The sequence below is a fragment of the Choloepus didactylus genome, chromosome 1 (genome assembly GCF_015220235.1).
Source record: "Choloepus didactylus isolate mChoDid1 chromosome 1, mChoDid1.pri, whole genome shotgun sequence".
Classification (NCBI taxonomy): Eukaryota; Metazoa; Chordata; class Mammalia; order Pilosa; family Megalonychidae; genus Choloepus; species Choloepus didactylus.
This window is the reverse complement of record NC_051307.1, coordinates 3,855,727-3,882,093: the sequence shown is the minus strand read 5'-3', so window position 1 is coordinate 3,882,093 and position 26,367 is coordinate 3,855,727. Positions and strand designations below refer to the sequence as shown.

General features: G+C 54.1%; 1 protein-coding gene across 8 annotated transcripts in view; it reads right to left on the bottom strand.

Annotated features, from left to right (window-relative positions):
- Positions 1-15,405: 15,405 nt before the first annotated feature.
- The window catches only part of CBS (cystathionine beta-synthase), a 33,860-nt gene continuing 22,898 nt past the window's right edge, over positions 15,406-26,367 (bottom strand). For 5 of the 8 annotated variants that reach the window (XM_037830996.1, XM_037831040.1, XM_037831024.1 and 2 more), the window contains 7 exons: positions 24,525-24,654; positions 23,060-23,137; positions 22,825-22,959; positions 22,148-22,256; positions 19,461-19,545; positions 18,538-18,579; positions 15,406-17,667 (listed from right to left, as the gene is read on the bottom strand). In XM_037830996.1, coding sequence (XP_037686924.1) covers positions 17,558-17,667; positions 18,538-18,579; positions 19,461-19,545; positions 22,148-22,256; positions 22,825-22,959; positions 23,060-23,137; positions 24,525-24,654 — 689 coding nt within the window. In that variant the 3' untranslated portion in view covers positions 15,406-17,557. The remainder of the gene's footprint in view (positions 17,668-18,537; positions 18,580-19,460; positions 19,546-22,147; positions 22,257-22,824; positions 22,960-23,059; positions 23,138-24,524; positions 24,655-26,367) is intronic. The other 3 variants (XM_037831003.1, XM_037831009.1, XM_037831016.1) reach the window with 3 other exon arrangements.

Below are 26,367 nucleotides of genomic sequence, written 5' to 3'. Positions count from 1 at the left end.
CTCTCCCTGGGCTGGGCTGCAGGAAGCGTGGCCTGCTCGGGGCCCTGCTGCAAGAAACACGGAGAGCCTCTGGTGCCTGCAGGCTTCGAGCGAGTGGATGCAGCATGGCCGCAGTACGGGAGGCCCAGGCCCAGAGCACAGGGTCACACCAGGGATGGGCCGAGGGCCCAGTGCCACGTCCACCACGAGATGCTGCTTTCACCCTCTGCACACGGGCCCGGACACCAGCACATCGTCCCCCACTCCTACAGAGCCGGCTCTCCATGCCCTCTGGCCCGGTTCTGGTTTGCCAAAGCTGCCGTTATGCAAAACACCAGAAATGGATTGGCTTTTATAAAGGGGGTTTATTAAGTTACAAATTTAAAATTCTAAGGCCATAAAAGTGTCCAAATTAAGGCATCAACAATAGGATACCTTCACTGAAGAAAGGCTGATGGTGTCCGTAACACCTCTGTCTGCTGGGAAGGCACGTGGCTGGCGTCTGCTAATCCTTTGCTCCTGGGTTGTGTTTCAAAATGGCTTTCTCCAAAATGTCTCTGGGCTTGTCTCTTAGCTTCCCTCAGCTCTCTGCTTTGTTCTGCTGGGGCGTTTCTCTCTAAGCATCTAGGAGCCGTCTCTTAGCTTCTCTGGGACAAACTTGAGGTTTCATCTCTTAGCTTAGCATCTCCAAATGTCCTTCTGTCCACGTCTCCAAGCATCTCTAAGCGTCAGTGAGCACCTGGGTCTGTGTCGTCTCTTAGCTTCTCTCTTAAGTGCTCCAGTGAACTAATCAAGACCCACCCTGAATGGGCAGGGCCACACCTCTATGGAAATGATCTAATCAAATGGTCTCACCCATGGTTGGGTGAGTCATGTCTCCAAGGAAACACTCATCAAAAGCTTCCACCCTAATCAAAAGACTAATAAGTGTGCCCCTACAAGGTTGCATTAAAGAACATGGCTTTTCAGGGGGACATAATAGATCCAACTGGCATAGGCCTGGTGCCCAGCCTGAGATTCCAGTTAGGGGCACATCCGATCAGCCAAGCTCATCGGATGCCCACACCCATGGGGCAGGGACTGTGGGAGGTTGGAGAATGGGCACTTCCTGACCCCGAGGCTGGGAGGTGAGGCAAACGTGACCCAGAAGAGCCTCACCTGCTGGGCAGGATCTCCGCCAGCTGGGGGGGAGACGGGAGCCCCTGCACATGGGCAGATGGTGGGGGGTCCAAGGAGTCCTGTCCGCTCGCCCTCTGGGCATCAGTGTCCAAGCGGTGTCTGTCACTCGTGGCTTGTCCTGTGACACATTTGGGAGGTCAGTGAGTGCTGCCCCCCACGTGGGCAGCATGGTGGAGACTGTCACCAGCGCCTAATCTCTAACTCCTTGGTCTCCTCTTCCCTGGGACTAGAACCCCCACCCCCACTGTCGGCTGGCCCACGGCTGCCCAGGCAAAGTCTATGTTTCTGGCTCCCCTTGGTGGAGCTCCCCAGGGGTGGCCTGGGCCCTCAGGTCAGGTGCGGGGCAGCCACCTGCTAACAAGGGCCAGGGTGCAAAGCAGAGAGGGGTGGTTCAATCAGAAATCCAGACCAAACTCTCCTCACCCACCCGTGTCCCCCTACAGGCTGCCCCTGCATCTGCCTGGAGGAAGGTGCGGTGGGCTAACTCACCATTTTTCTATTTTGCACAAAAGTCAAGCCACAGCCCCCCAGGGCTGTGTCTACCAGGGGAGTTGCCTTTTACAAATTCACCCCGAAGCACATGTGTGTTGACAGCTGGATGAGCCAATGGGGTATAAGCAGAAGTATTGTGTGTGACTTCAGAACGTGCCCACCCAGGGAGGGTGCACATGCTTCTTCACCCCTTCCTCCTCCTCACTGGATGGGATGTGGACATAATGGCTGGTGCTCAAGCAGCCATCTTAGAACATGAGGTAGACGCCTCATGTGCTGAGGATGGAGGAGCAGCCAGGCAGAAAGGTCCTGGGTCCCTGATGGTGATGGAACTGCCATATCATCTTTGGCCCACTGACCTCTGGGCTGTGATTCAAAAAGAGGAATAAGCCTCTCTACTGTCCAAGCTGGCATCATCTGGGGTTTCCCATCACTTGCAGCAGAGCCAAATTATAACTGATGCGGAGAGTCCGGATGCTCATTATCACATAAAAGGCTCTGAGAAGTCCTGTGAAAAGAAACTGCTTCACCCAGCGCTTGCCAAACCTCATCGGCCACAGAATTCTTTCTGCCCAACAGCTGTTTCCCTGTAGGAGTCCATTTGTTCAGAGGGAGCTGAATGTGCTACACAAATAGAAATTGTTATTCTTCATAATTATCCCATTTCAAAGCATACTTTCTAAAGAAATTAATCTATAATAATAGGGCTGGGACATTCTGGGTTCCAGGGTTCCCATTTCTTAATAATGAGTGGGAGAGAGAAACACATTAAACTGTCTTAGGAACAGATACTTTGAAATCTCAGGCTTAATGTTTTTTTTTTTAACTTTTTATTTTGAAATGTTTTCAAACCTACAGGACAGTTATAAAAAATAATACAGACCCCTTACAGAAAGCCAACGTTCTCCTCCCGTTCCCCAGGTACCACATTTGCCATGTCTTTCTACCTATCCATCTTTCTGTCTATCTACTTATCAATCCATTTTCTAAGCCCTTGAGTATAAGTTGTACACATCATCCTCCTTGAACACTTAATATTTCCATGTATATTTCCTATGAACAAGTGTGCCAGTTTGGATGTCTTATGTCCCCCAAAATGCCATTATCTTTGATGCATTCTTGTGGGGCAGACTTTTTAGTGTTGATTAGATTGGACTCCTTTCATTGAGTGTTTCTATGGAGATATGACTCAACTGTGAGTGAAACGTTTGATAGAATAATTTCCATGGAGGTGTTAGCCCACCTATTCAGTGTGGGTGTTAATTGGATATAAAGAAGTTCACAGACAGAAGGAACTTAGAGCAGCTAAGAGTGACATTTTGCTAGAGCAACTGAGAGTGACATTTTGAAGAGGAGCTGCAGCTAAGAGAGGACAAAATGCCCCAAGAGAAACATTTTGGAGAGCACCATTTTGAAACGCAACCTGGGAGCAAGCAGACGCCAGCCACGTGCCTTCCCAGCTAACAGAAGTTTTCCAGACTTACCTTGGACACTTCATGGCCTTAAGACTGTAACTTTGTAACCAAATAACCCCCCTTTATAAAAGCCAGTTCATTTCTGGTGTTTTGCGTAACGGCAGCATTAGCAAACCAGAACAACAAGAATATTCACTTATGTAACCACCTTAAGCACAGTTTTCAAGTTCAAGAAATTTAATATTGACATAAAGCTTACAATCTATATTCCAATTTTTTCCATATGTCCCAATGTATTAGTTAGGGTTCTCTAGGGAAACAGAATCAATGAGAGATATCTATGCATATAAGATTTATGAAAGTGACTCATGCAACTGTGGGGATGCACGAGTCCAAATTCTGTAGGGCAGGCAGTAAACTGGCAACTCCAATGAAGATGTTCGATGAACTCCTCAGGAAACAAACTGGCAACTTCTATGAACTCCTCAGGAAATGCTTTGCTGGTCAGTCAAAGAAGTGAAGGTCCTCTCTCTGTCTCACTTAAAAGTCTTCAACTGATTGATTGGCTTAAATCCAGCCAACTGCGTTCTCTCATTGTGGAAGGCATGCCCTTTGGTGAGTCATCAGTCACAGATGCAGCCAATTGACTGATGATTTAATAAACCAGCCTGTTGGTTTATTAACCAGCCACAAACATCCTTGCAGCAACGGTTAGGCCAGTGCTTGCTTGACCAGACAGCTGGGTACCATCACCTGGCCAAGTTGACACATGAACCTAACCATCACACCCGATAATGTCCTTTTGAGCCTTTTCTCCTCCCTTGCTAGATCCCTTCCAGGATCATGTATTGCATTTCATTTTCGCTGTCTCTTTGGTTGCTCTTTTTTTTAAAATTGTGGGAACATATCTACAGCGCGGACTTTCCCACCCCAGCCACTCCGGAGCCGTCCTTCAGTGGGCGTAATCATCTTCACAAATCTTGCAGTGCCCTTACCACCTTCCGGCACTAAAACTGTCCCATCTCCCCACACAGAAACCCTAACCTTGTTATGCATTAATTTTCCATCCCCCTGCCCCTGGCAGACCATACTCTAATTTCTATCTCTAAGGCTCAATAGTTTTTTAAAAAACTTTCCTCAAATAATGAGCTTGTGGAACTGCTCCCCACAGAAGCTGAGTGTAGTTCAATTGCATAATGATGGTTTGATATCAGTCCAAGAGGGCGGGTCCTGGGGGGCAGCCCCCCATGGCCACGTGTGTGCATGCGCGTGTGTGTTCCTCCCTATTTATCTCTGGAAAATTCCAGAGGATTGAAGTGTTGCCTGCAGGGAGGGAGCAGAGGGAGGACGAGAAATATGGGGAGACTGATGTAACGACACCGATTACTGAGCCTTCCCAGGCTCGGGTCCTGATCTGGTTCTTTGGCTCTGAATGTCTGTGAGGCAGACCCCTCACCCCCGTTTTACAGACACGGAAGTGGAGACAGCTTGTTCAGAATGCCCCACGGAGAAGTGGCAGGGTCAGGATTCGAGCCTGGATCGAGCTGGGTACAGAGCTTCAGCTTCTCCGGGAAACGGATGCATGCAAGTGTGCAAGACAGTGGAGAGAAGAGGCGAGGAAAGGAAGGAGAGCAAGAGAGGGCGCTGGAGGGGGCTGGGGCAGAGCCCACCACCGTGCTCACCCTGACCCCAGCCCCCAGCTTTTCCCCATGCCCCGGTGCTAGGGCCGGAACCCAAGCCCTTTCCACGCTCACTGGCCCAGAGAATTTTCATGGACATGCTTCATTTTGATCCATTGATTCATTTAGCAAATGTTCATTCAATGCTAAATACACATTCTAGGCACTCGGGATGTAGCAGTGGACAAAACAGTCTGCCTTCAGGTACCTTGTATTCTAGAGGGAGAAGCAGACGACAAACAAGCTACTACCTAGACTTAGATAGATATTTATAATTGTTCGATGGGAGCTCATGGTCGGCCTCTCTCATAAGGGGGCTCTGGGGCAGAGCGTTCACGAGCGATGCGAGCGAGCCCTGCTGGGGTACCTGCAGGAGGAACTCAGAGCAGCTCGTGCAGAGGCCTGGCGTGGGGGCTGCGGAAACAGTCTGGCGGTTCCTCGAAGTTAAACACAGGAGTATCATATGACCCGGAAATTCTACTCCTTATTAGATACCCCAAATAACTGAAAACAGAGGCTCAAACAGACACGCGCACCAGTGTTCCCAGCAGCGTTATTTACAGTAGCCAAGAGGTGGAAGCCACCCAAGTGCCCGCCAACAGATGATGGAGAAACACGATGAGGTCCAGCCACACCACGGAACATTATTCAGTCGTAAAAAGAAATGCAGTTCTGGCACCTGCTATGATTTGGAAGGAACTTGAAAACACCATGCTGAGTGGAAAAGCCAGATACAAAAGGACGATATTATCCTGCCCTGGCTGTCAGCAGAGGGTGGGACACGGTCCCCACCCACACGGAGCCAGTGGCCCTGGAGGAACCAGTGACCCCGACTGAATGAGGATGGGGCTCTTGTTCTGTGAGCAGCGCAGGCAGCGGGACTCGGTCGCAGGCTCATCTTGCTTGGGGGCCTTGGGGGCCGGCGGGTCCCGGAGCAGGTGGGGTCCAGGCTGGGTGGGGGCAGGTGAAGGTGGGGTTCTGAACCCCGTGCCGGGGCATCCGATTCCAGGGTTCCCGAATGCACCACCTGCAGCCTTGGTGAGCAGGGCCAACGCTGTCACTGTTTACTCAGGACACCCAGGAACCAGGCTGTGACATTGCCATGTTAGAAATTATTGTTAAAAATAGCATCGCCTCTGGAAAGGATCCCTGATAACCCATCCTGGGGAGTCATGTGATTGAGGGATTAGATTATAAATCTGACAGCAGAGAGAATGCCATCCCCAGTCCTTGCCCATCTAGTCATTTGCTCACGAACCCTGATATTGGATTCAAGGTAGTGGAGTGAGATGATGCTTCAGGGGTCCTTTCCCCCACAGAAGCTTTGAACAACCTTCAAGAACTGGCAGAAGTGTATTCCCTAAAACTCCAGAAGCAGTTAAAGGGCTGCAGTGACAGGGTGAGCACCAAATCAAGGAAAGGCCCCTCGAAAGGGCTTGGTCTCCTGGCGCCTGGCGGCCCCCCCACCCTTCCCTGTCCTGGCACTGAGCTGGCTGGATCCCCCAGAGTGGATCCCTGGTCCCCGTTTGGGGACAGCAGAGGGACCCGTGTGCACACACAGGTGTCAGGTGTATCTGGGCCAGCATGTCTGGTGGCCTGAGGACTCGCCATTCAAACTTGCCCTGCGAGAGAGCAGAGAAGTCACACTGCAAGGGGTCGCTGGCTTTCAGACACGCAGGGCAGTGCTGGGACTGCAAGGAAACTGTTTCCTAGAAAGAGGGGACGTTGGTATCTGTGGAAAGGGGAATTCGTAGGGCTCCACGACAAGCCCAAGACCAGAGGCACGTGCAGAAAGGAGCAAGGAGGCCCCCGTGCGCTGGCCTCGAGCTGTTCTCTAAACTCAGTGTTTGGGTAAGCCCCGAAGGAAAGAGTCCTCCCCCTACTCCTCCTCCTCCTCTTCCTCCTCCTCCCCTCCTGGCGTTCGGGGAAAGCTCTGTCATAACACTAGTTGGATACAAGCTCAAGGAACAGAAACCTCAGAGTTTAATACCAGTTATAACAATTTTTTTTAAATTAAAGAACTTGTAGGTTTACATAAAAATCATTCAGAAAATACAGAGTTCCTGTCAAATGCCAAAGATAAACTTTTGAAAAGCACAAGAAAGAATCAACATGTCGTGTACAAGGGAGCCTCAGTAAGATTAAGTGCTGATTTCTCATTAGAAAACCATGGATGACATATATTTTTTTTTTATCTTCATTTTATTTAGATATATTCACATACCACGCAGTCATACAAAACAAATCGTACTTTCGATTGTTTACAGTACCATTACATAGTTGTACATTCATCACCTAAATCAATCCCTGACACCTTCATTAGCACACACACAAAAATAACAAGAATAATAATTAGAGTGAAAAAGAGCAATTGAAGTAAAAAAGAACACTGGGTGCCTTTGTTTGTTTGTTTTCCTTCCCCAATTTTTCTACTCATCCATCCATAAACTAGACAAAGTGGAGTGTGGTCCTTATGGCTTTCCCAATCCCATTGTCACCCCTCATAAGCTACGTTTTTATACAACTGTCTTCGAGATTCATGGGTTCTGGGTTGTAGTTTGATAGTTTCAGGTATCCACCACCAGCTACCCCAATTCTTTAGAACCTAAAAAGGGTTGTCTAAAGTGTGCGTAAGAGTGCCCACCAGAGTGACCTCTCGGCTCCTTTTGGAATCTCTCTGCCACTGAAGCTTATTTCATTTCCTTTCACATCCCCCTCTTGGCCAAGAAGATGTTCTCCGTCCCACGATGCCGGGTCTACATTCCTCCCCAGGAGTCATATTCCACGTTGCCAGGGAGATTCACTTCCCTGGGTGTCTGATCCCACGTAGGGGGGAGGGCAGTGATTTCACCTTTCAAGTTGGCTTAGCCAGAGAGAGAGGGCCACATCTGAACAACAAAGAGGCATTCGGGAGGAGGCTCTTAGGCACAAATATAGGGAGGCCTAGCCTCTCCTTTGCAGCAACCGTCTTCCCAAGGGTAAAACCTATGGTAGAGGGCTCAACCCATCAAACCACCAGTCCCCTATGTCTGTGGTCATGTTAGCAACCATCGAGGTGGGGTAGGCCAATACCCCTGCATTCTCCACAGGCTCCTCAAGGGGGCACTACATCTTTTTTTCCTTGTTTTTCTTTTTTTTTTTTTTAACTTTCCCTTCTTTTTTAAATCAACTGTATGGAAAAAAAGTTAAAAAGAAAACAAACATACAACAAAAGAACATTTCAAAGAGACCATAACAAGGGTGTAAGAAAAAGACAACTAACCTAAGATAACTGCTTAACTTCCAACATGTTCCTACTTTACCCCAAGAAAGTTACCTAATATAGCAACATTTCTGTGAACTTGTTCCTACGGATGACATATTTAAATGTCAAAAAACTGCCAACCAAGAGTTCTATATTTAGCTAAACTGTTTCAGAAAAGAGGGCGAGATGAAGACATTCCCAGCTAAACAAAAGCTGAGGGATTTCATCATCACTAAATCTGCCCTACAAGAGATGCTAAAGGGGGCTCTGCAGGTTGAAAGGAAAGGACAACAGAAAACAGATTGAAGCTGCGAAAAAATAAATAAGTATCTCTGGTGAGGGTAATGACAAGGGTAAATATAAATGACAGTCTGCTGTATGTTTGGTTTGTGACTCTACTTTTTACTTCCTACAGGATCTAAAAGGTAAATGCATAAAATGTAATGAGAAATCAGTGGGTTTTGACCCAAAATATATAAACTTATCATTTGTGACAACGACATGAAGGTGGGGGACTGAGGGGTGTAGGGACATAGTTTGTGTAAACTACTGAAGTTAAGTTGGTATCAAAGCAAATGAGACTGTTAAGATTTAGGATGTTACATTTAAGCCCCTTGGTAACTACAAAGCAAATAGTGGAGAATATGCAAGTTCATCGAGACAGAAATGAGAGTGCAGGGAGCCGGGGCAGAGGGAGTGGGGAGATAATGCATAAAGGTGTGGGGTTTCTGCTCGGAGAGACGTGGTAGTTTTAGTAAAGGCAGGTGGGAGGGTGGACGGGGGGTAGGTAGGTAGGTAAGTGGAATACTATGGCAGATGTGGCAAATGTTAAAATCAGTGGATCTCGGTGTCTGGGGGGTGGGCTGAGTTGGAGCTCTCTCTATAAGATTTGAATTATTTTTGTAACTGTCCTGTAAGTTTGAAGGTATTTCAAAATAAATACATATTTTTAAGCAAATGTCGTATTGACTATTGAAACTAAAAAATTTCCCCAGGTTATTTCCCCCCTTCTCCATAACTAGGTGTTACCAGTTACATTTAAGCATATTATTTTTATCAAAGTTATATGCAAATGTTGATGTTATATACAAAACGTCAAATAGTTGTACATGACATAATGAAAACGAGCAGGTTCCAGCCCAGCTCTGCCCGCCCCGGGCTCTCCCTCCCCAGAGGCAGCCTCTTTCCCTCCCTTCAGCCCGTCTCCGGGTAGCTGCGGCTGAATCTCCCCAAACTGACTTCCTTCCTCCTTCCTTCCTTCCTCCTTCCTTCCCCCTTCCTCCTTCCTTCCTTCCTCCTTCCCTCCTCCTTTCTTTCCCTCCATCCTTCCTCACTTCTCTCTCTCTACCCCTCTTCTTTTTTTGGCTTAGATATTTCTCTTACCACCTTTCTATGGAGATGAGGATCCATCTCTCTTGTGCGATGTTCCTTTTTCACATACACCTCAAGTCATGTGTGTTTGTGTTGTTTTCTAGGTACCGATTTACCCCCCAATTCTCCACCAGGCTGTGAGTCTCTCAATGTGTCCAAAGACCCCGATTCCCTCCGTCCCTGTCCTCCTTCCCGCCTCTGTCCCCTGCCCCCTTCCAGCCCCTGCCTTCTGCCCGCTGCGGTCCCGGGAGCCCCCTCCCCACTGTTCGGGGTGGGGTCTTTATGCCCGGCCCGGGCCGCAGCCCCTGCTTCTCTTTTGTGTTGGCAACACGCATCCTCTGGTGCTTTCCTGAGCGAGGGCGCGGCCCTGCGGGTTGGAGATGCCCGTGTCCCACCCTGCAGTCAGCACAAGACCCCCTGGACCTGGGGCCCGGCCGGCGTGGCCCTGTCCTCACGTGTCAGCCTCGCTGCCCCCTCCGCCGGCCTCCAGCCGCTCCCTTCTCGTCCCGGGCCTTTCTCCACGAGCGGGTCCTCCCACCCCCGCCTGGGAGCTTTGGGATCCTCTGGCCCCAAACACTCTACGATTTCACGATGACGCCCCCAGGAAGGAACGGTCCCCCTCCCGGTCCTCGGCGGGCTGGGGGCGGCTCAAACCGCAAAACCACCTCCTTCAGGCCTGGGGGATCCCTTCAATGATTTCTTGGAAGATTTCCTTCCCTCCATTTTCTTTTTGCTTTTCTCTCTGGAACTCCTACTGGTCAGATATTGGAATCCAAGAAGCTCAAAGAATTCTGAGCACAAGAAACATGAAGAAAGGCATGTCAACATTCGTCGTAGTTAGATTGCTTGACCCAACGACAAAGAGAAAATCCTAAAGCAGCCAGAGAAAAAACACGTTACCTACAGAGGTATAAAGATGAGATGAAGCTGCTTCCTCCTCAGAAACAATGTCAGCCAGAAGACAATGGAGCAGCATGTTTATGGTAACAAAAGGAAAAAAAAAAAACTATTCATCTAGAATTAATACCTTGTTCCGATTTTTTAAATTATTTCTTTGACAGCCCTCCCCCATTTTCTCCCTTTTCTTTGAGCTCTTACAGTCAAATTTTGAATGCCAGACTCACAGTCTAATTTTTTTCCTTTGTTATCTTTTCATATCTTCATTTATTGTTCTATTTCCTCAGATATTTGCTCAATTTCACCTTCCAGCCACTTGATACTTTCCTGCCTACTGTCTTAGTTTTCCAGGGCTGCTAGGACAGACACTGCTCACTGCTTGGCTTAAGCACCCAGAATTGATTGGCTCTCAGTTTGGAGGTGAGAACACCGACATCAGGTCTCGCCAGGCCCTGCTTCCTCCTGGAGCTCATGGCATTCGGGGCTGGCTCGCCACAATTCCTGGGGTCCTTTGGCTTGTGGATACCTTTCTGTTCCCATCACAAAGGTGTCACAGCCCAAGAGGGCTCTTGTAGCCAAAGGACTAAAGAAAACACCGGGCACGTTCTGAGAAGTGAGCCTTTACTGTGGGGCTCACCTGCAGGGTGGGAAGTTGAGTCACGTTGCCCTGAATTCAGAAGCTTCTCTGAATGGCGGCGTGTTCAGAGCACAACGTGGAAATAGTCCACACCTTGTGGGGGCTGAATAAGCTGCTTATGAGGGCTCAACATTCCAACGGGTGTGAGAGCATAAGGCAGGGAGCGGGGGGGTTGTGCAACGTAGCGATGGACTGATTGTGGTCCACAGGGAGGAGGCGAGGATTATAGATTATCTTACAGATAACAGTTTCTCAGGGAATCTCAGAGAGGAGGTAGTTTTGGATATAGATTACATTTAGCACCTGATGTTACAAGAATAGGTGAAACCTTAACTGTCCTAGGTCACACAAGCTGCTGTGTGCACAGTCTTCAAGACACTGGGGGCCTGGGGCTCCCACACAAGGCGATCTCTTTGTCCTTCTCTGGCTTCTCCCAATGGACCGACTGCACCGAATCCCCTCTGCCTTCTAAGAGCGCCAGTCCGCTGAGCCCAGGCCCACCTGGTTGCACTCGGCCCCATCGGGACAGGGTCCTCACAGATCCTGCCCACAGGCAAGCCACCTTAACTAGTAATCGCATCTGTAAGGGGCCTGTTTACAGCAAGGGTTAGGACTCCAACACGTCTAAATGGGGAGCACGGTTCAGTCCCCAAAACCTAATACACTATTTCTTTATTTTTAACACCCCCTTTTGGGGTTCTGGGGATGTTCCTTTTAAAAGGAAATAGCATATTTGTTTGCTTCCTTCTTGGATGCAAGAGCTTATCTTTCTAAGAACTTGAGTTCCGTTTCTTTCTCTTTGGTTTCTGCTCTGCTCCCTGCATTGTCTACTTTTTTCTCTGTTTTGCTCTTGGTCTCAGATGATGAAGTTTCCTCCATGTCTGGGTCTCTGGACCGTGTGTGTGTAGGACGTGCTGATCCAGCCAGCGGCCCGGATGCTCGGCTGATCTGGATGCGGATGCTGACATGTGAGGCCTCTGCAGGCTGGCCTGGAGGGGCCATTTCTTCGTCTTGGTAAATGCAGGTCTATTTCCTTGGCTCGGAAGGTCTCCCTGGAGAGGGCCATCTAGAGAGGCTCTAAGTAGACTTGCAGCTGATCTCCACGATTGCGGGGCTTGTGCTCCTAGGCGGACCTGCGGGGCCTCAGAGGACAGATGCCCCCTCACCAGGCTGCCAGATAAAATACAGGATTCCCGGGGAAATTTGAATTTCAGATCACAACAAATAACTTTTTTTAGTCTAAGTATGTTCCAATCATTGCATGCTTCCAATATGTCAGTGCTATTGCCTCTTGTCTCATTCTCTTTGTTCTTATGGATTTATGGGGCAAAATATTTACCTTTTCTAGCATTTTAGTGGTGTTTCAGAGGGAACCATGGTAATCAGGTTTAATATACTTGATTGAATCAGAGCCGTAACTGGCTTTTGGCAAAGCTCCTTTCGTGAAATCGCTCCTCCCGCAGCCCAGCCCGACTCTACCTTCCCCTTGTAGCTGCGGTGGGAAAGCGTCCTCTCGCAGCCGCGGAGCCCCATCCCGCCGAGTCGCTCCCCGCAGGACCTGAAGGCCACCTGGCTGCCCGCTGGGCCCCCCACACTCTCCTCGGCTGATTAGCCAAAGTCTCAGCTGTCAGCTCCGGAGCAGAAAGCACCCAGGGTCGGGGCTGCCCGGGCGGGGGACCTCGTCTCCAGGACAACTCGTGTGTCTCCGCTCGGCGGGCGGCCGGCTGGACAGCAGGAGCCCGTGGTCCTGTGGTGGTCACTCAGGTTCTAGGGTCACAGGTCCACAGATGGGGAGGAGGGTCCCCAGCAGGGACCCCACCCGGGGTCTCACCACACCTGATCCAGATGACACTTGGAACTTCTGAACTGATTGTATCTAGATAAGATGGGGGAGAGGCTGTAGGTGTTAGTAAATTAAAATTTTATTTAAAAATTACTAAAATCTGCAAACACTCTATTTTAGTTTCCTAGCTGATAAAACAAATGCCACACAATGGGCCGGCTTAACATCAGGAATGTGTTGGCTCTGGGTTTCAGCAGCTGGAAGCCTGGTTTTTCCAGTTGTCAACAATCTGTGGGGCTCCTTGGTTTTTCTGTCATATGGCAATGCACATGGTGGTGTCTTTTCCTTGCTTTTCCAGTTCTGTCGACTTCCAGCTTCTGGACGCTCCCAGGGCTTCTCTCTCTGTGACGTTCCCTGTAAGTCCTCCAGGAGCAGGACAAAGACCCCTCCCGATTGAGCTGGGCCACCCCTCAACTGAGGTCACCCCATCACAAGGCCCTGTTTACAAGGGCTCACCCCCACGGGAACAGATTGAGATGAAGAACCTGTTTTTCGGGAGTACACAACTCCAGCCTCCACAGACTCCATCCTCACCAAGCAACGACCCCCTCTTCCCCGTCCCCTGGGAGCCTCCAGTCTACTTTCTGTTTCTATGAATTTGCTATTTCTACAGATTTCCCAAGTAAATGAAATCGTATGCTATCTGTCTTCTCGTGCCTTGCTTATTTAGCTCTTTGAGGAACCACCACACAACTTTCCACAGCAGCTGCACCATTTTACAGTCCCACCAGCAATGTCCCAGGGTCTCAATTTCACTGTGCCCTCAGCAACACTTGTTGTCTTCCTTTTTTAAAAAATAATAGCCATCCTGCTGGGTATGAAGTGGCTTCTCATTGTGGTTTATTTGCATTTCCCTAACGGTTAATGGTAGATGAGATTTTGGACTTGCAGTTGATTCTGGAAGGGGGTGGGGTGAAGGTGTTTTGCATGTGGGATAGATGTGATTTGAGGGAGCCCGAGTGGATTGTCATGGGTTGAGGGCTGTCCCCCCAAATGATACGGCCATCCTTAAATCCCAAACCTGTGACTGTGAACTCGTTTGGGAAGAAAGACTTTGCAGGTGTGATTAAGTTGAAGATCTGAAGTGGGCAGTGGCCAGGTTCCACGCCTGGAATGGCCGGTGCCCCTCGGTGTCACTGGCTGTCTGGAATCTTCTGGTCTGGCTCCTTCCTAAGCAATCTTTGCAGACCAGCGTTGTCCAATGAACATTAGTGAATTTCTCCTGGGTCCCAGAAAGATGTGATTTTCACCCACAGGCCAAGGAAGGTGGGGCTCCTGGCCTGTCTGGAGATCCAGAGCTGGGAGGGGAAAAGTAAAAAACACAGGAGGGTCCACTCCAGAGGGGGTGCCAGGGAAGGAAGAGGCAGGGCTGTTCAGCAATTGCCCACAGCCCCCACCAGTGGGTGATGGCAATATGCTGGGAGACCCAGGAGGAAAAAGGCCACAGCGCATGCCCAGGGGACTGAGAGCAGGCCTGGGAGGAGCTGGACATGGAGGTTTGACAGGGAGGAGGTGGCCAGCAGGGCACCGGCAGGGGTAGGCGGCAGGGATGAGGCTGTGGGTCCCAGGAGGCCAGAGTGGACAGGCGAGAGCCGGCAGAGCCAACGAGGACAGGAGTCCATCCCACCAGCAGCCCAGACTCATCAGAGGGGCAGTGGTGGAAACCACCACTGTGCTGGTTTGAAGCTGTTATGTCCCCCAGAAAAGCCATGCTCTTTAAATCCACTCATGTGGGGACACACCTATTGTGGATGGGACCTTTTGATTAGGTTGTTTCCATGGAGATGTGACCCACCCACTCAAGGTGGGTCTTAATAGCTTTGCTGGGGTCCTCCATGAGAGAATAAAAGGCAGGGACATTTTGGAGAGAGTAGAGAGAAGCTAAAAGAGAAAATACCCATGGAGAAGAAAGAAGGACCCACAGAAACTAAGAAAGCCATTTTGAAACCAGAACCCAGGAGAAGGACCAGCAGACGCCAGCCACGTGCCTTCCCAGCTGACAGAGGTGTTCCGGACGCCATCGGCCTTTCTTCAGTGACAGTATCTACCTCTTTATGCCTTAATTTGGACATTTTCAAGGCCTCAGAACTGTAGATTTGCAACCTAATAAATCCCCATTGTTAAAAGTCAACCCATTTCTGGTATACTGCATTTTGGCAGCTTTAACAAACCGGAACAGCCGTGATCTGCCAGGACTTTCCAAATGCTAAGTCCAGCGGTGCAGGGCAGGGAGGTGGTGACGATGACTTCGCTGCCTCCCCACGGGCCAGGGACAACCTCTCTAATTAATAGCCACGACCGCCCTGGGGGCAGGGATGACCCCACACGCTGAGGCTTGAGCAAAAATAGTGAAAGCCAGGACGACCGATGGCCCAGGGCCCCCAAGACTCCTCTGGTCCATGTTTCCTGGGGCCACAGGCAGCTCCAGGACTGTCGGTACCGAAAGTCCCGCCGGCCCCTGCCCCAGGAACATAGCCGGATGTTCTGTGTTCAGGCAGACCCACAAATCACTTGCAAGCTCCTTAAAAAAAAACCTCAATAAAAACAGCTTGACCCTTAGGAGCCGCAGCGTGCTAGAACTGCAACCACTTACTGCCCGCCCACCGCCCTCCAGAAAACGAGATCCCTGGGACGGGGGTGCAATTTCAACCACTGACAGCACACGAGGCTTGAAGGTAAGACATCACATTTATTTGTGCCCCATCATTACGTTTGGCTTTTAGTCCCATTTAATTGTGTTCGCAGAAAATATTTGATTTTTTCATTTTGTTTGCTTTTGTTAACAGAAATTAAAAGTGAGAAGCAATTTCTCATCTGCAAAGTGTGTGCATGTCAGACCCCACCAATGTCTGCAGTACCCCCTGCAAGCTCACTCCTCTGAGTGCGGATTGTTTTTGTCTGGAATGTGACCGTCCTTTAAACAGCAAGGAGGACACTCAAAGAACACATTAAATGAGAAAATCCCATCAGCATGGCCTACACTCAGAGAGGTGCAGGAGTGGTTCTGGGGGCCACTAGGACCTCAGGCTCACACCCCAAGAGCTATGATAGAGGATTGGCCACCCACAAGAGACTGGCTGAGGAGGGGTTATACTGATTAAGGAAAGACTGTGCTGAAAGAAAAAGGCTTGAAAGTTCTTGGAGTAAATTCATTACCAAGAAAGAGCTACTGCAATTTTCTGAGACAACAGTCAGTCCCTGAGGCTGCTCTGTCCTGCCCAGGTGCTGTGTGTTTCCAGAAAGTGACTCTGGGGTACATCCTTTTGCTGCAGCTCTCGGACATCCTTATCCAGAGCCAGGGGTGTTCGTCAGCCAGAGAGATGGCCCGTTGCTTTTCACTAGAGCTGAAAGGCTCGTCCTTGTTTACTCCCAAGTGCCCACGACACACAGATCTCAGGGGTGCTGACCTGCCTACACCCCAGGGCCCTGGACTCTGACGCTCAGGGTCTGCTCCTCGCATGCATTTTCCCGGGGGCACAGAGGGTGGCCCCGCACTCAGGAGAAGCCCCCCACTTGACCAAGACCCTAGATCAGGGGTCGGCAAACGATGGCCCCCAGACCCAAATCCATCCATCTCCTGCTTTTGTATAGCCCATGAGCTGAGAATAATTTTTACACTTTTAAATGGCAAAAAAAAAAAAAAAAAAAGGGAGAAAAGAATGTTTCACGACAGGAAAAGATTATATGAAATCCAAATCGAGGGTCGCTGGAGCGCAGTGGGCTACTTCGCCTGTTGCTGACAGCCCCATCACGTGAGTGGGCAGAGTGAGCAGCAGTGACCGCGACAGCCGCACCCCCAGCCCGAAGCAGTGACACCAAGGAAGCCGAGGAAGACACAGGGGCAAAGGGAATTTTAAAAATAATAACAAAACAACGAAAGCCAGAAAGCAGTCATGGGAAGGTCCTAACTCCAACACTCTTAGTGGCACCCAAATTGGAATGGATGAAGTCAGGGATAGCCCACTTCTAGAAAACAACAAAAACTTGAGGAAACAATCGACAGGAACCATTTGCATCAGGACACAGTGCACAGGAGGGCTGTGCGGGTGGCCTCCGAGCAGAGCAGCCTCTGGGGTGGGTTCTGGTGGGCAGAGGGGCGGGGGGGGGGGGGAGTGTCTGCAGCCAGAACCAGCTCAGGATGGTGCTTTGCTGTTTGGAGCCTCGGTGGGAAGGCAGCAGCGGGTCACTGGGAAACGTGGGGAAGCAGTGTTGTGAGGATGAGGGGCAAACTCAAGCCATTCTCCCCAACCAGCCCCATGTGGACCCCGCGGCCCTAGAGAAAGGATGGAGCCTACCCCCTCTTCCTGCGTCCCCCACTCATGACCTGTCTCCAGGAGAGGCACTGACTTCCACCTTGAGCGAATCCTGCCCATCATCGCCGCACTCCTCCCTCTGAGCCAACTCCTCTATTCGTAAATTTTCTTTGTCAAAACATTTTAGAGATGCCACACTATGCAAAGAGTTAATAATAGGGAAAATTGTGGGTGTGACGGGGGACAGGGCTGGTATATGGGAACTCTACTTTCTGCATGATTTTTCCATAAACCTACAACTTCCCTAATTAAAAAATTAAATTAAAAAAAAAAAGCATTTTAAAGAGGCTAAATGAACCTAATAAAACACAAGTAGATTCATTTTAAGTGGGAAATGCTACAAGAGGGGACCCGTAGCCTTTCCGCTGTCCTGCCCTCCTCACTACCCACACTGGTAAAGCGTCGCCCAGCCCCAAGGCAGTTGAAAACTGCAGTGTTCGGTGTCCACAAAAGCCGGAGGGAACAGGCCCCAGTGTCCCGCCGCTCTGGCTCCCCAGACACGTCCAGTTCAGTTTGTCTTCTGGACCCGCTCCCGGGTGGCTACAAAGTTCAGCAAGTCGATGGCGGTGACGACCCCAAACACCATCTGCCTCTTGCTGGACTTCCCGTTGCTGTGGTCTGTGGGGGTGGGGGGGGAGGCAGTGGGCCTGAGGTGTCTGTCAGGACACAGGGCTGACCTGTGCAGCCGCCCGACCCCCGGCCCCTCCCCAGCCTCCTGGCATGTGTTGCTGTGGAAGGAGGGGGCATCCTCTTCCTCGGCAGCAGCTGCTCTGCCACCTGGCCAGCTGCACAGCCTGGGACTTGGCCCTGGGTGAGGGTCACTGCTTTGGGCCATGACCCTTGGCCAGATGCCCTAGAATGTCCCCCCTTGGGAGTAAGGTCGGAACTCTGCCTCAGTGCCCAAGGCTCAGGCCTAGGGATGAAATTCAGTCACTGTCACACCCAGAACAGACTACAGCTCGAATCTCTGCCCTGGATGCCAGCAAATCTCAGCTCAGAGTGGACGCACATCCTCCCCCCGCACTGTGGGGCATACAGGCCTGGGGTGTGGGGACAAAAAGTGCAGGGGGCCAGGCAGAACAGATGGGTGAGTCAGTTGCCCAGGGCAGCCCCATCAGGCCCCAATGCCAGGCACCATGGCCACCCCTGCCACTGCTCATCACTCCTCATGCCTTGGCCTGGGTGGTGGGGCAGGACATGATGGGGAGCCTCTGGGGGTACCGATTGCCCCCGATCCCAGCCTCCTTGGGGAGCCTCAGGAAAAGCAAAGGGATGCAGTGGGAAAATGCTGCCTATATTTCAGGGACATCACCGGAAAGGGCAGCTTTGGAGGCAAGAGGGTCCGAGACTTTCAAATACAGTAAATGTGAGACTTGGAGTAACACATACATAGTGGGTGCGCCGGCTGCCAGTCGGTGCCGGGGGCCATGGAGGTGAGGGAGCCAGACCCCTGAGCCCTCCTTCACCCTCAGGTACCCACGTACATACCTGAAGGCCCCCCCACCTCTCCTGGTGAGGCCTGGTCCCACGCTGTGGAGCCAAGCATGGGAGAGAACATTAGAAGTGTGGCCACCCCTGAGACCTCACTGACCAGTCCATGGCACCTGCTGCACATGGAGCCCTGGGGCCCAGGCAGGGAGTGGCTCCATCCCGGGCCATGCCTAGAACCTGGCAAGGAGGCCTTGGCTTATCCAGTACAGTGGGGATAATTGAGAACAGGCATCTGTGAGTGTGAGCTTTTAAGGCCACAAGGCAAGGCCCATGCAGGGGGCCCTCTGGGGTCTGCACTGGCCCAGGAATTCCCTGAAGAGAGGGCTATGCAGGCCCTGGTCAGGGGCTCAGGGAAGGGTGGAGACTGGAACCTACGCATAACAGGATGCTGGCATCACCAGGGGTCAACATTTGCAACTGTTCCCGATGTTTCTGGGCCCAGCCTTCAGGGTCCTGGAAACTGCCCACCTCCTGTCCACACCCAAGGGACCTAACACCCAGTTCATTCAGTCTGGGCAAGGGGCCCCAAGGATAGTTGCGGACCTGGGGGCACCATGCACAGCCAGCACCCCCTCTCTCAGGGTGCCCCGCGGGAATCATCACCCCTCAGAATGGCCCCCTAGAGCATCAGAAGTGTGGGGGGAGGCACCAAGGGCCTCTCCTCTGGGGGACCCTCTCTCTGTACAGAGGTATACGGCCCAGGGGCCTGGGGTTGGAGGTCAAAGGAGAGGTGGCTGGACCACCTATTTTCCAAAGGCCTTGTCAGGGATGGAGGCTCCTGCTGTCCAGCTGGACCTGGTTCTGCCTGCAGGAAAGGGCGCCATGGGGCTGGCACAGGAGGCAGGGCCTGAGCTCCCTGGCCTGGCCCAGTATGGTCCAAGAACCCAGCGCCGACTCCTACCCCGCCCAGTCCCACTTACATTGAATCTGCTCGTGGACCACCAGGGCAAAATGGTCCATCTCCAGGATGTGTGAGAGCATGCCCAGGGGTTCTGTCAGACGGATCTGTGGGAGAAGCCACAGGCAGCTCATCCCGTCCCACCCATCCCCACCACCACCCTACAGCCCCACCTGGTCCCCCACTGCCCACACCCATCCCACCATGGCCCCCAGCCCACATGCCCACCACCACCCCATGGCCCCCACCTGCCCTTCCCCCCACCCCATGGTCCTGCCTGGCCCCCCACTGCCTGCTCCCCTCTGCCCCCGCCCATCACCCCACCACCCCACGGCCCCTATTGGGGCCCCCACTACCCACTCCCCTTAGCCCCTGCCTGCCACTGCTCATGTGGCCCTTGGATGAGAAGAAGGGGCAGTGGGGCAACAGCCCAATGTGACAGTGTCCCTGAAGGAGACTTCTGTGGCCGTTTGCTCTGACTTAGGAACTAAAAAAGGGCAATGTGACCTGCGTTTTTTTAAAAAGATCCTCAGGTGAGCCACCAGCCACAGAAGGCTGTTCCTGAAGGCACGCTACCAAGTGGGAAGAGCCACCCAAGGGGGCTGCTGGCTGTGAGTCTCCGACCATGCAGCATTCCAGAAAAGGCAGGACTAGGGGGTCAGTGGAGAGGTGGTTGTGGGGTTCCAGAGGGGGTTGGGGAGCCTGGGGATTTTAGGGCAGGGAAACTGTTCTGTAGGATGCTATGACACTGGACACATGACATGACGCGGTGGTTGAAGCCACAGACCTGTCCCGCACAAAGGGGACCCTAGTGTGGGCTCTGGAGTCCAGTGGCAATAATGCACCAACTGTCAGAAACTTGCCATGGCAGGGCCAGATGCAACCTTGGGGGATGCTGGAGGGGAGGTTGGGAACTCTGTGCTTTCTGCACAGTGGAAAAAACATTGTAATTTCTAATAAGGGGAAGAAGAAAATCAGGGCCCATCTTTCACTTTCAAAGGGAAAGACGATGGACCCCTCTGCTGCAGGGGGTTTTGATGACGTGGACAGGGTGGGGAAGGAGATTTGAGAATGGGAAAGCAGGGAAGCCAGCCAGGGGGCAGAGACCCCTGGTCCTGCTGAGAAGTGGGGGAGGCCACCCTGGAAGCAGCCAGCCATGTGACCAGGGTGTGGCCGCTGGCTGCCATCCACAGGTCCCCTCCTGCATGGCTCAGGGGTCACACCGCAAGCACACATGCCCAGAGCCTCTTTGCTGATGGCTGCTGCCTTCTCCCTGTAGCCCCTTTCTCCCTAGCGCCGACTGAGACCAAGGCCAGCAGAGAGGACACAGGGCCCTTGGCCCAGCCATGTGGATGTGGGAAACAGCTGCCACTGCCCAAAAGGTAGGGCAGGTCTGAATGGCTCGCAGCTTCTGGTTCCACATCCTCTTGAAGCCCGTGAGGAGCCTTTCTAGCGCTTTCAGAAGAGTCCGGGCCAGGGCAGACCCAGCACCTCCCGGCCCTCCCCTCAGGAATCCGCTGAACTAGTTCCAGGACCCCACAGGTGGTGGGGGGCCCCCAAGCTTGGGCTGTTTTGGCCGACAAGACCTTCAGAAGGATGTGGGCCTGCCTGAGTGCATGCACACGTATGTGTACACCTGTGTGTGTGTGTACATTCATGTGTGCACATGTGTCACCTGAGTGTACATTTGTGCATGCATGTGCGTGTGTATGCACCTGTGCGTGTACATTTGTGAGTGTATGTGTACACCTATGTGTATGTTTGTGTGTGCTTGTGTGTATGAACATGTGTGTCTGTATATTCATGTGTGCACATGCATGTTGTCTGAGTGTACATTTGCGTCTACACCTGTGTGTGTGCATTCGTGTGTGTGCATGTGTACACCTGTTTGTGTGTACCTGCGTATGTGTGTGTCTGGGTGTACATTCATATGCGTGCATGTGTCTGGGTACACCTGTGTGTGTGTGTGCATGTGCATGTGGGTCTGTGTGGGCCCTTACATGTGCGTGTGCATGTGTGTGTGCACACATGATGGGAAAAAGAGAAAAACCAAACACACCCCCAGCTCTGGGCCAAGCCCCTCACCCGCAGGCGCAGGAGAACCAACCCCAGTGCCAGCCCCTCTCACGGGCAGCTGTGGAGGACGGGGGGCCGCCCAGCCTGGGGGCCACAGTGCCTGTAGCTCTGCCCACGGCCTCCAGCGGCCGCCTTCCCATCAGGGGCCCGTCTCAGGATAAGCTCTGGCTTTGACCAGCCAGGACTGCCCCTGGGGGGCTCTGCCCAGCAAGGGGCCATGCTGCTCGCTCTCCCAGAATGTTCCAGGCCGTAGTAAATGAGGAAGCACACCTGGCATTCTAAAACGAACACATGCACAGGAAGACACGAGGGCTAGATGCCATGGGCATGTCGGACTCTCCCTGGGGCTGTGGCCGCAGCCCGGCAGGTGCCCGACTGGCCCGGGTGGGGTTTTGGGTCTTGCCAATGTGCCTGGACGCGGCCGACATGGCTGAGCCGCCGCCACTGGCAGCCTCTCCCTGTCCGGAGCTTCTGGCTTTATGGCACTGACGGTGCAGCCAGCACGGGCCTGGCAGTCACTGGGTGGCCCCGGGGGCTGGGCGCCCGACCCCTTGCCCTTGGAGGGGCTGCGTGTGGCTGTGAGGCCCAGGCCTGGTGTCCGTGCAGCCCCTGCTCCAGGCCCAGGGCGTTTACCTGCTTGAACTGCTTGTAGATGACCTTGCGGACTTGGTCGGAGGGCTGCACCTTCCCAGCGAGCAGGGACGACAGCATGTTGCCCAGGGTCACCATCCCCAGGATGGCCCTGGAAGGCAGCGGGGAGGGGCTCAGCACGCACCCCAGACCCGCCCAGGACAGCTGCTTGGGGTGAGTGGCGGGCGCTGAGGAGGGTGCCACCCTCCTGGAGCCGGCCGGCCAGGGCAGGGATGGCCATGGCCACAGGGTCCATGGCATTTCCATCCACTGAGCCTCCAAAAGAGGTTCAGGACACGCCTCTCAGGGACAACTGTCCTTTCCTCGGGAAACGGGGCTTTTGGGGCTAGAGCTGGGGCTGCCCTGGGGAAACTGGCCGCCAGTCCCCTGGGCACGTCTGACCTGGAGCCTGCATGTGGCCATGTCCTCAGAGTGAGGTGGTCAGTATGTGAGACCTGCTCCAGCGCGGGGGGAGTCGGGGGTGACAGGGGACAGAGGCTTAAGGCCCAGCCCCAGGCTGCTCAGGGAGGGGACGTCTGGGGGACGGGGCAGGGCTCAGGGCATCCATGCGCAGAGCAGGGCTGGGGTCCGGCGTCCAGCCCGTCATGGTGAGGACACCCAGCCGCCCTGTCCCGGGCCTCCGGCATGGAGGGACCTGGGGTAGGGGTGCTGGCACTGACCCCGCCTCGTCCACCACGGGCGCCTGGTCAAAGCCTTTCTCGCGGAGGATCTCGATGGTGTGCTGGCAGGTCACCGTGGGCAGCACGGTCAGCGGGGCAGACAGGCTCAGCTCCTGGACCTTCAGGTGCCACCACCTGCGGGGCGAGAGTGGGCACGGGGCTGAGGCACAGCTCCCAGGCAGCAGAGGGCCCCGCGGGCGGCAGTGGGGCAGCTGTGCCGGGGACGCGTCCTCACCACGGCTTCTTCCCCACGAGCTGCTCGTCCTTCATGAAGCCCTTCTGCAGCATCCACCTGTCGCTCAGGAACTTGGACCTGCAGCCATGGCAGGGGGGGGGGTCACTGAGGAGGTCTCCCCACACCTGCCAGGGGGCCCACAGGGACACAACACTCCGAGACCGCCCGGCACCCCCTCCCTGGGCTCACGGGTCAGCCGGATAGAGGCCTCGGCTCAGCCTGCAGCGCCCCGACTGAGCTGGGCCTGGAATGCCCGGCCACCCTGGCAGAGGGTTTGGGACTGAGTGAGCTCAGGGCCAGCAGGGGGTCCTCCCCAGGAAGCTCCCCCAGTTCCTGCGACAGGATGATGCCCCTTCGTGGGCCCCCCATGTCGGGTCCAGCCAGAGAGGCCTAGCCCCCCCAGATGAACACCCCCCAAGCTGGAGCTGCCCTGGGCGCTCCTGGGGACCTGCACTGGAAAGGGGGTGGGCAGAGACAATGCAACCTGCGCCACCCAGACACGTGTGTGCACACAGAACTCACACTCACCCTACCCACTCACCCCACACACCCACTGAAACTCACACATTCATTCACACTCAGACATACCCAAACCCTCTCACGCCTCCCCACAGGCGTGTCATGCAGAGCGGGCAGCCCGGGCCGCAGGGAGCCGGGCCCTCTCACGCCGGCTGGGGGGCAGCCTGGGCCAGTGCACGTGAGCCAACCAGGGGCCGCCAGCTGGGGCGCCCCAGCCGTGCCCAGCACCCCCACAGGCAGCTGAGCTCCCTGGACATGCGTGACCCCCGCAGCCCCCTGGGTCTTGGAGGAAACCCTGCAGGTTGGGGGTGGGGGCAGGGTCCTCAGGTGCCCCCCCCCCCACCTGGAGGCAGGTGCAGAGCCAACCTCCCGCCCACGACCTCCGCTCGGATGGGGGCACTCAGAGCTGGAGGCTTCGCGTTGCCGCATGGGGAGCCCCGTCCCTGTGAGCGGGGGGAGCCTGGGGGGAGGCCGGTCAGTCAGTCCACAGCCCAAGGAACCCAAGTCCTAAGGGACCACCCAGTGGCCCCCTGCCCGGCTGCCACTCTCCCAGGGCCCAGGCCAGAGGTGCAAGTGGGCACAGAAGTGGTGTGCCCCCACTTCAGGCAGCCCCGCCCTCACCCCCCATCAGGCCAGGGTGGAAGCAGTGAGGGCTCAGCGGTGACCACGGTGTAATGGAGCCGACACCAGGGGAGGGGAGAGGAACGGAAGGGGGGCGGCAGGCCCGGACTCTGGGGTTCCAGGGTGCCCTCCTCGGGGTCTTGGGCAGGCCAGGGCAGCCCCAGATGTGGCCATGGCTGTCCCAGGAAGCTGGGGGGCCCCAAAGGCAGGGAGGGGGAGGAGAGGGCACCGGGAGCCCAAACCCCGAGGCCCTCTGCAGCCCCTGAGGGCAGGGGAGGGTGTCACACGAGGGCGCAGAACAGAACCCGAGGGGGTGGCCTCATACATGTAGTTCCTCACGGAGTCGGGCAGGATGACCACGCAGCGCTGCCCCTCCCGCAGCTCCCGGGCCGCCTTCACCGCCACGGACATGGCGCTGCCCGCGCTGCCACCTGCCGGGAGGGAAGTGGTGAGGCCTGCCGGGTGTGCACAGCATGTCAGTGTGTGTGCATGAGCCAGCGAGCATGGGCCAGCATGTGCAAGTTTGTCCATGTGAATGCATGGGGCCATGTATGTGTGTATGCACACAAGTGTGTGTGTGCAAGCGCGCGAGCATGCAAGTGGGTACATCGATGTGCCTGTGTGGGTGTGTGAACATGCATGTGCACAAATGTACCCACGGGTGAGTGTGCATGTGTGCAACTGTGAACAAGCCTGTGTGCGTGAACGTGTGTGTGTGTTTGCACATGTGTGTGAGAGGCTGTGTGCACAAGCACACCTGGACATGCTCCAGTAGGACCCGCTGGGGGCACCCACTTCCTGGATGTCTACACTCCCCTCTTACACACTGTTTGCACATTTACACAAGTGTGCAAATGCAGACCCTGGGCAAACAAGGTTTCCTGCCGGGCTGGGGCAGGGGCCGGGGGCTGGGGAAATGTGACAAACGCGCCCCCCAGGGAGGTAGGCCACGGGGCATCACTTTACAGATGGAGGCTGGGCCTGGAGGTGACCACTGGCCCTGGCCAAGGAGCCCTGGTCAAGGCCGGAGGGGCAGGTCCTCACGGAGGTGACCGTGTTTGCCTCTGCACAGCCCACGGAGCTCACAGAACAGCCCTCAGGAGGGGTCACCCACAGAGACGGGGCCTCCCTTCTCTACAACCACCACATGCTCCTTCCAAGGAACCTGGGCTTGTCTCAAATGAGAATGTGGAACAGGGAAGATTCTGGAAATGCAGAGGTTTAACCATTATGAGGAATGGAGGCACCTTTGGAGACAACCCTGTTTTGGAAAATAGTTTTCCACCCAGTGGGCCCTGCTTCCATGCTTGGAGCCTGCTAGAGCGCGGCCATCCAGGAGCTGCCCAGGCAGATGGTCCATTTCCTTCCATCTCCCTGGTCCTCACCCCTGTGCAAAGTGACATTTTAAATGACCACCTGGAACATTCCCTGCACAGGAGCGCTGGCAGTAGACATGCGGTGACTGTTCTCTCTCTCTCCCTGAAAACCCTCTAAGCCCCGTGAGAGCGAAACCCAGCGGCTTTGCCCGCCTGAGGCCTTGGTCCCAGGTTGTTTCCTGGCTGGGGCACCCGCTCTGCCCACCCAGGCGAGGGGTCTGGAGGGAGAGGAAGGCCCGGGGTGGGCAAGAGGACAGCCTGGACAGCCTCAGGATCCAGTGAGGAAACGGGGCTGGCGAGAGCCCTGTCCCCACTCCTGGGGTGGCAGAGACTGAGGGACAGTCACGCTCGGCCTCTCTGTGTCCCCCGCCAACAGGAATCCCCTCCCCAAGGACAAAGCTATTCTTGATGGAAGAAAAAAGTCTTGACCTTGTCCCCAGAGCCGCACCACACACCCAGGTGTGGCCAGGACCCCCTTCCAGCTGGGGGCGGCACTGGAGGAGGTACTGGGCCCACCCAGACTCCCACCTGCTGGTCAGGGGGCAAGGACAGAATGCCTCATTGTTTCTGCTGAGCCCCAGGGTTTGCAGAGGGCAGGCCTGAGCCCAGTGGGGTGCACACAGAATCTTAGGGGTCCCCAACCCACTCACACCTCGTCTCCTTCCTCAAGGTCCCAGCACCCTTGTCTCTGAGCCTTCTGTGGGCCGGGGCCTGCTCTCCAAGTATGTCTGCTCCACGGAGAGAAGGAAGTGCCCCGGAGCCCCTGGGGTACCTCACAGCACAACTGTCCTG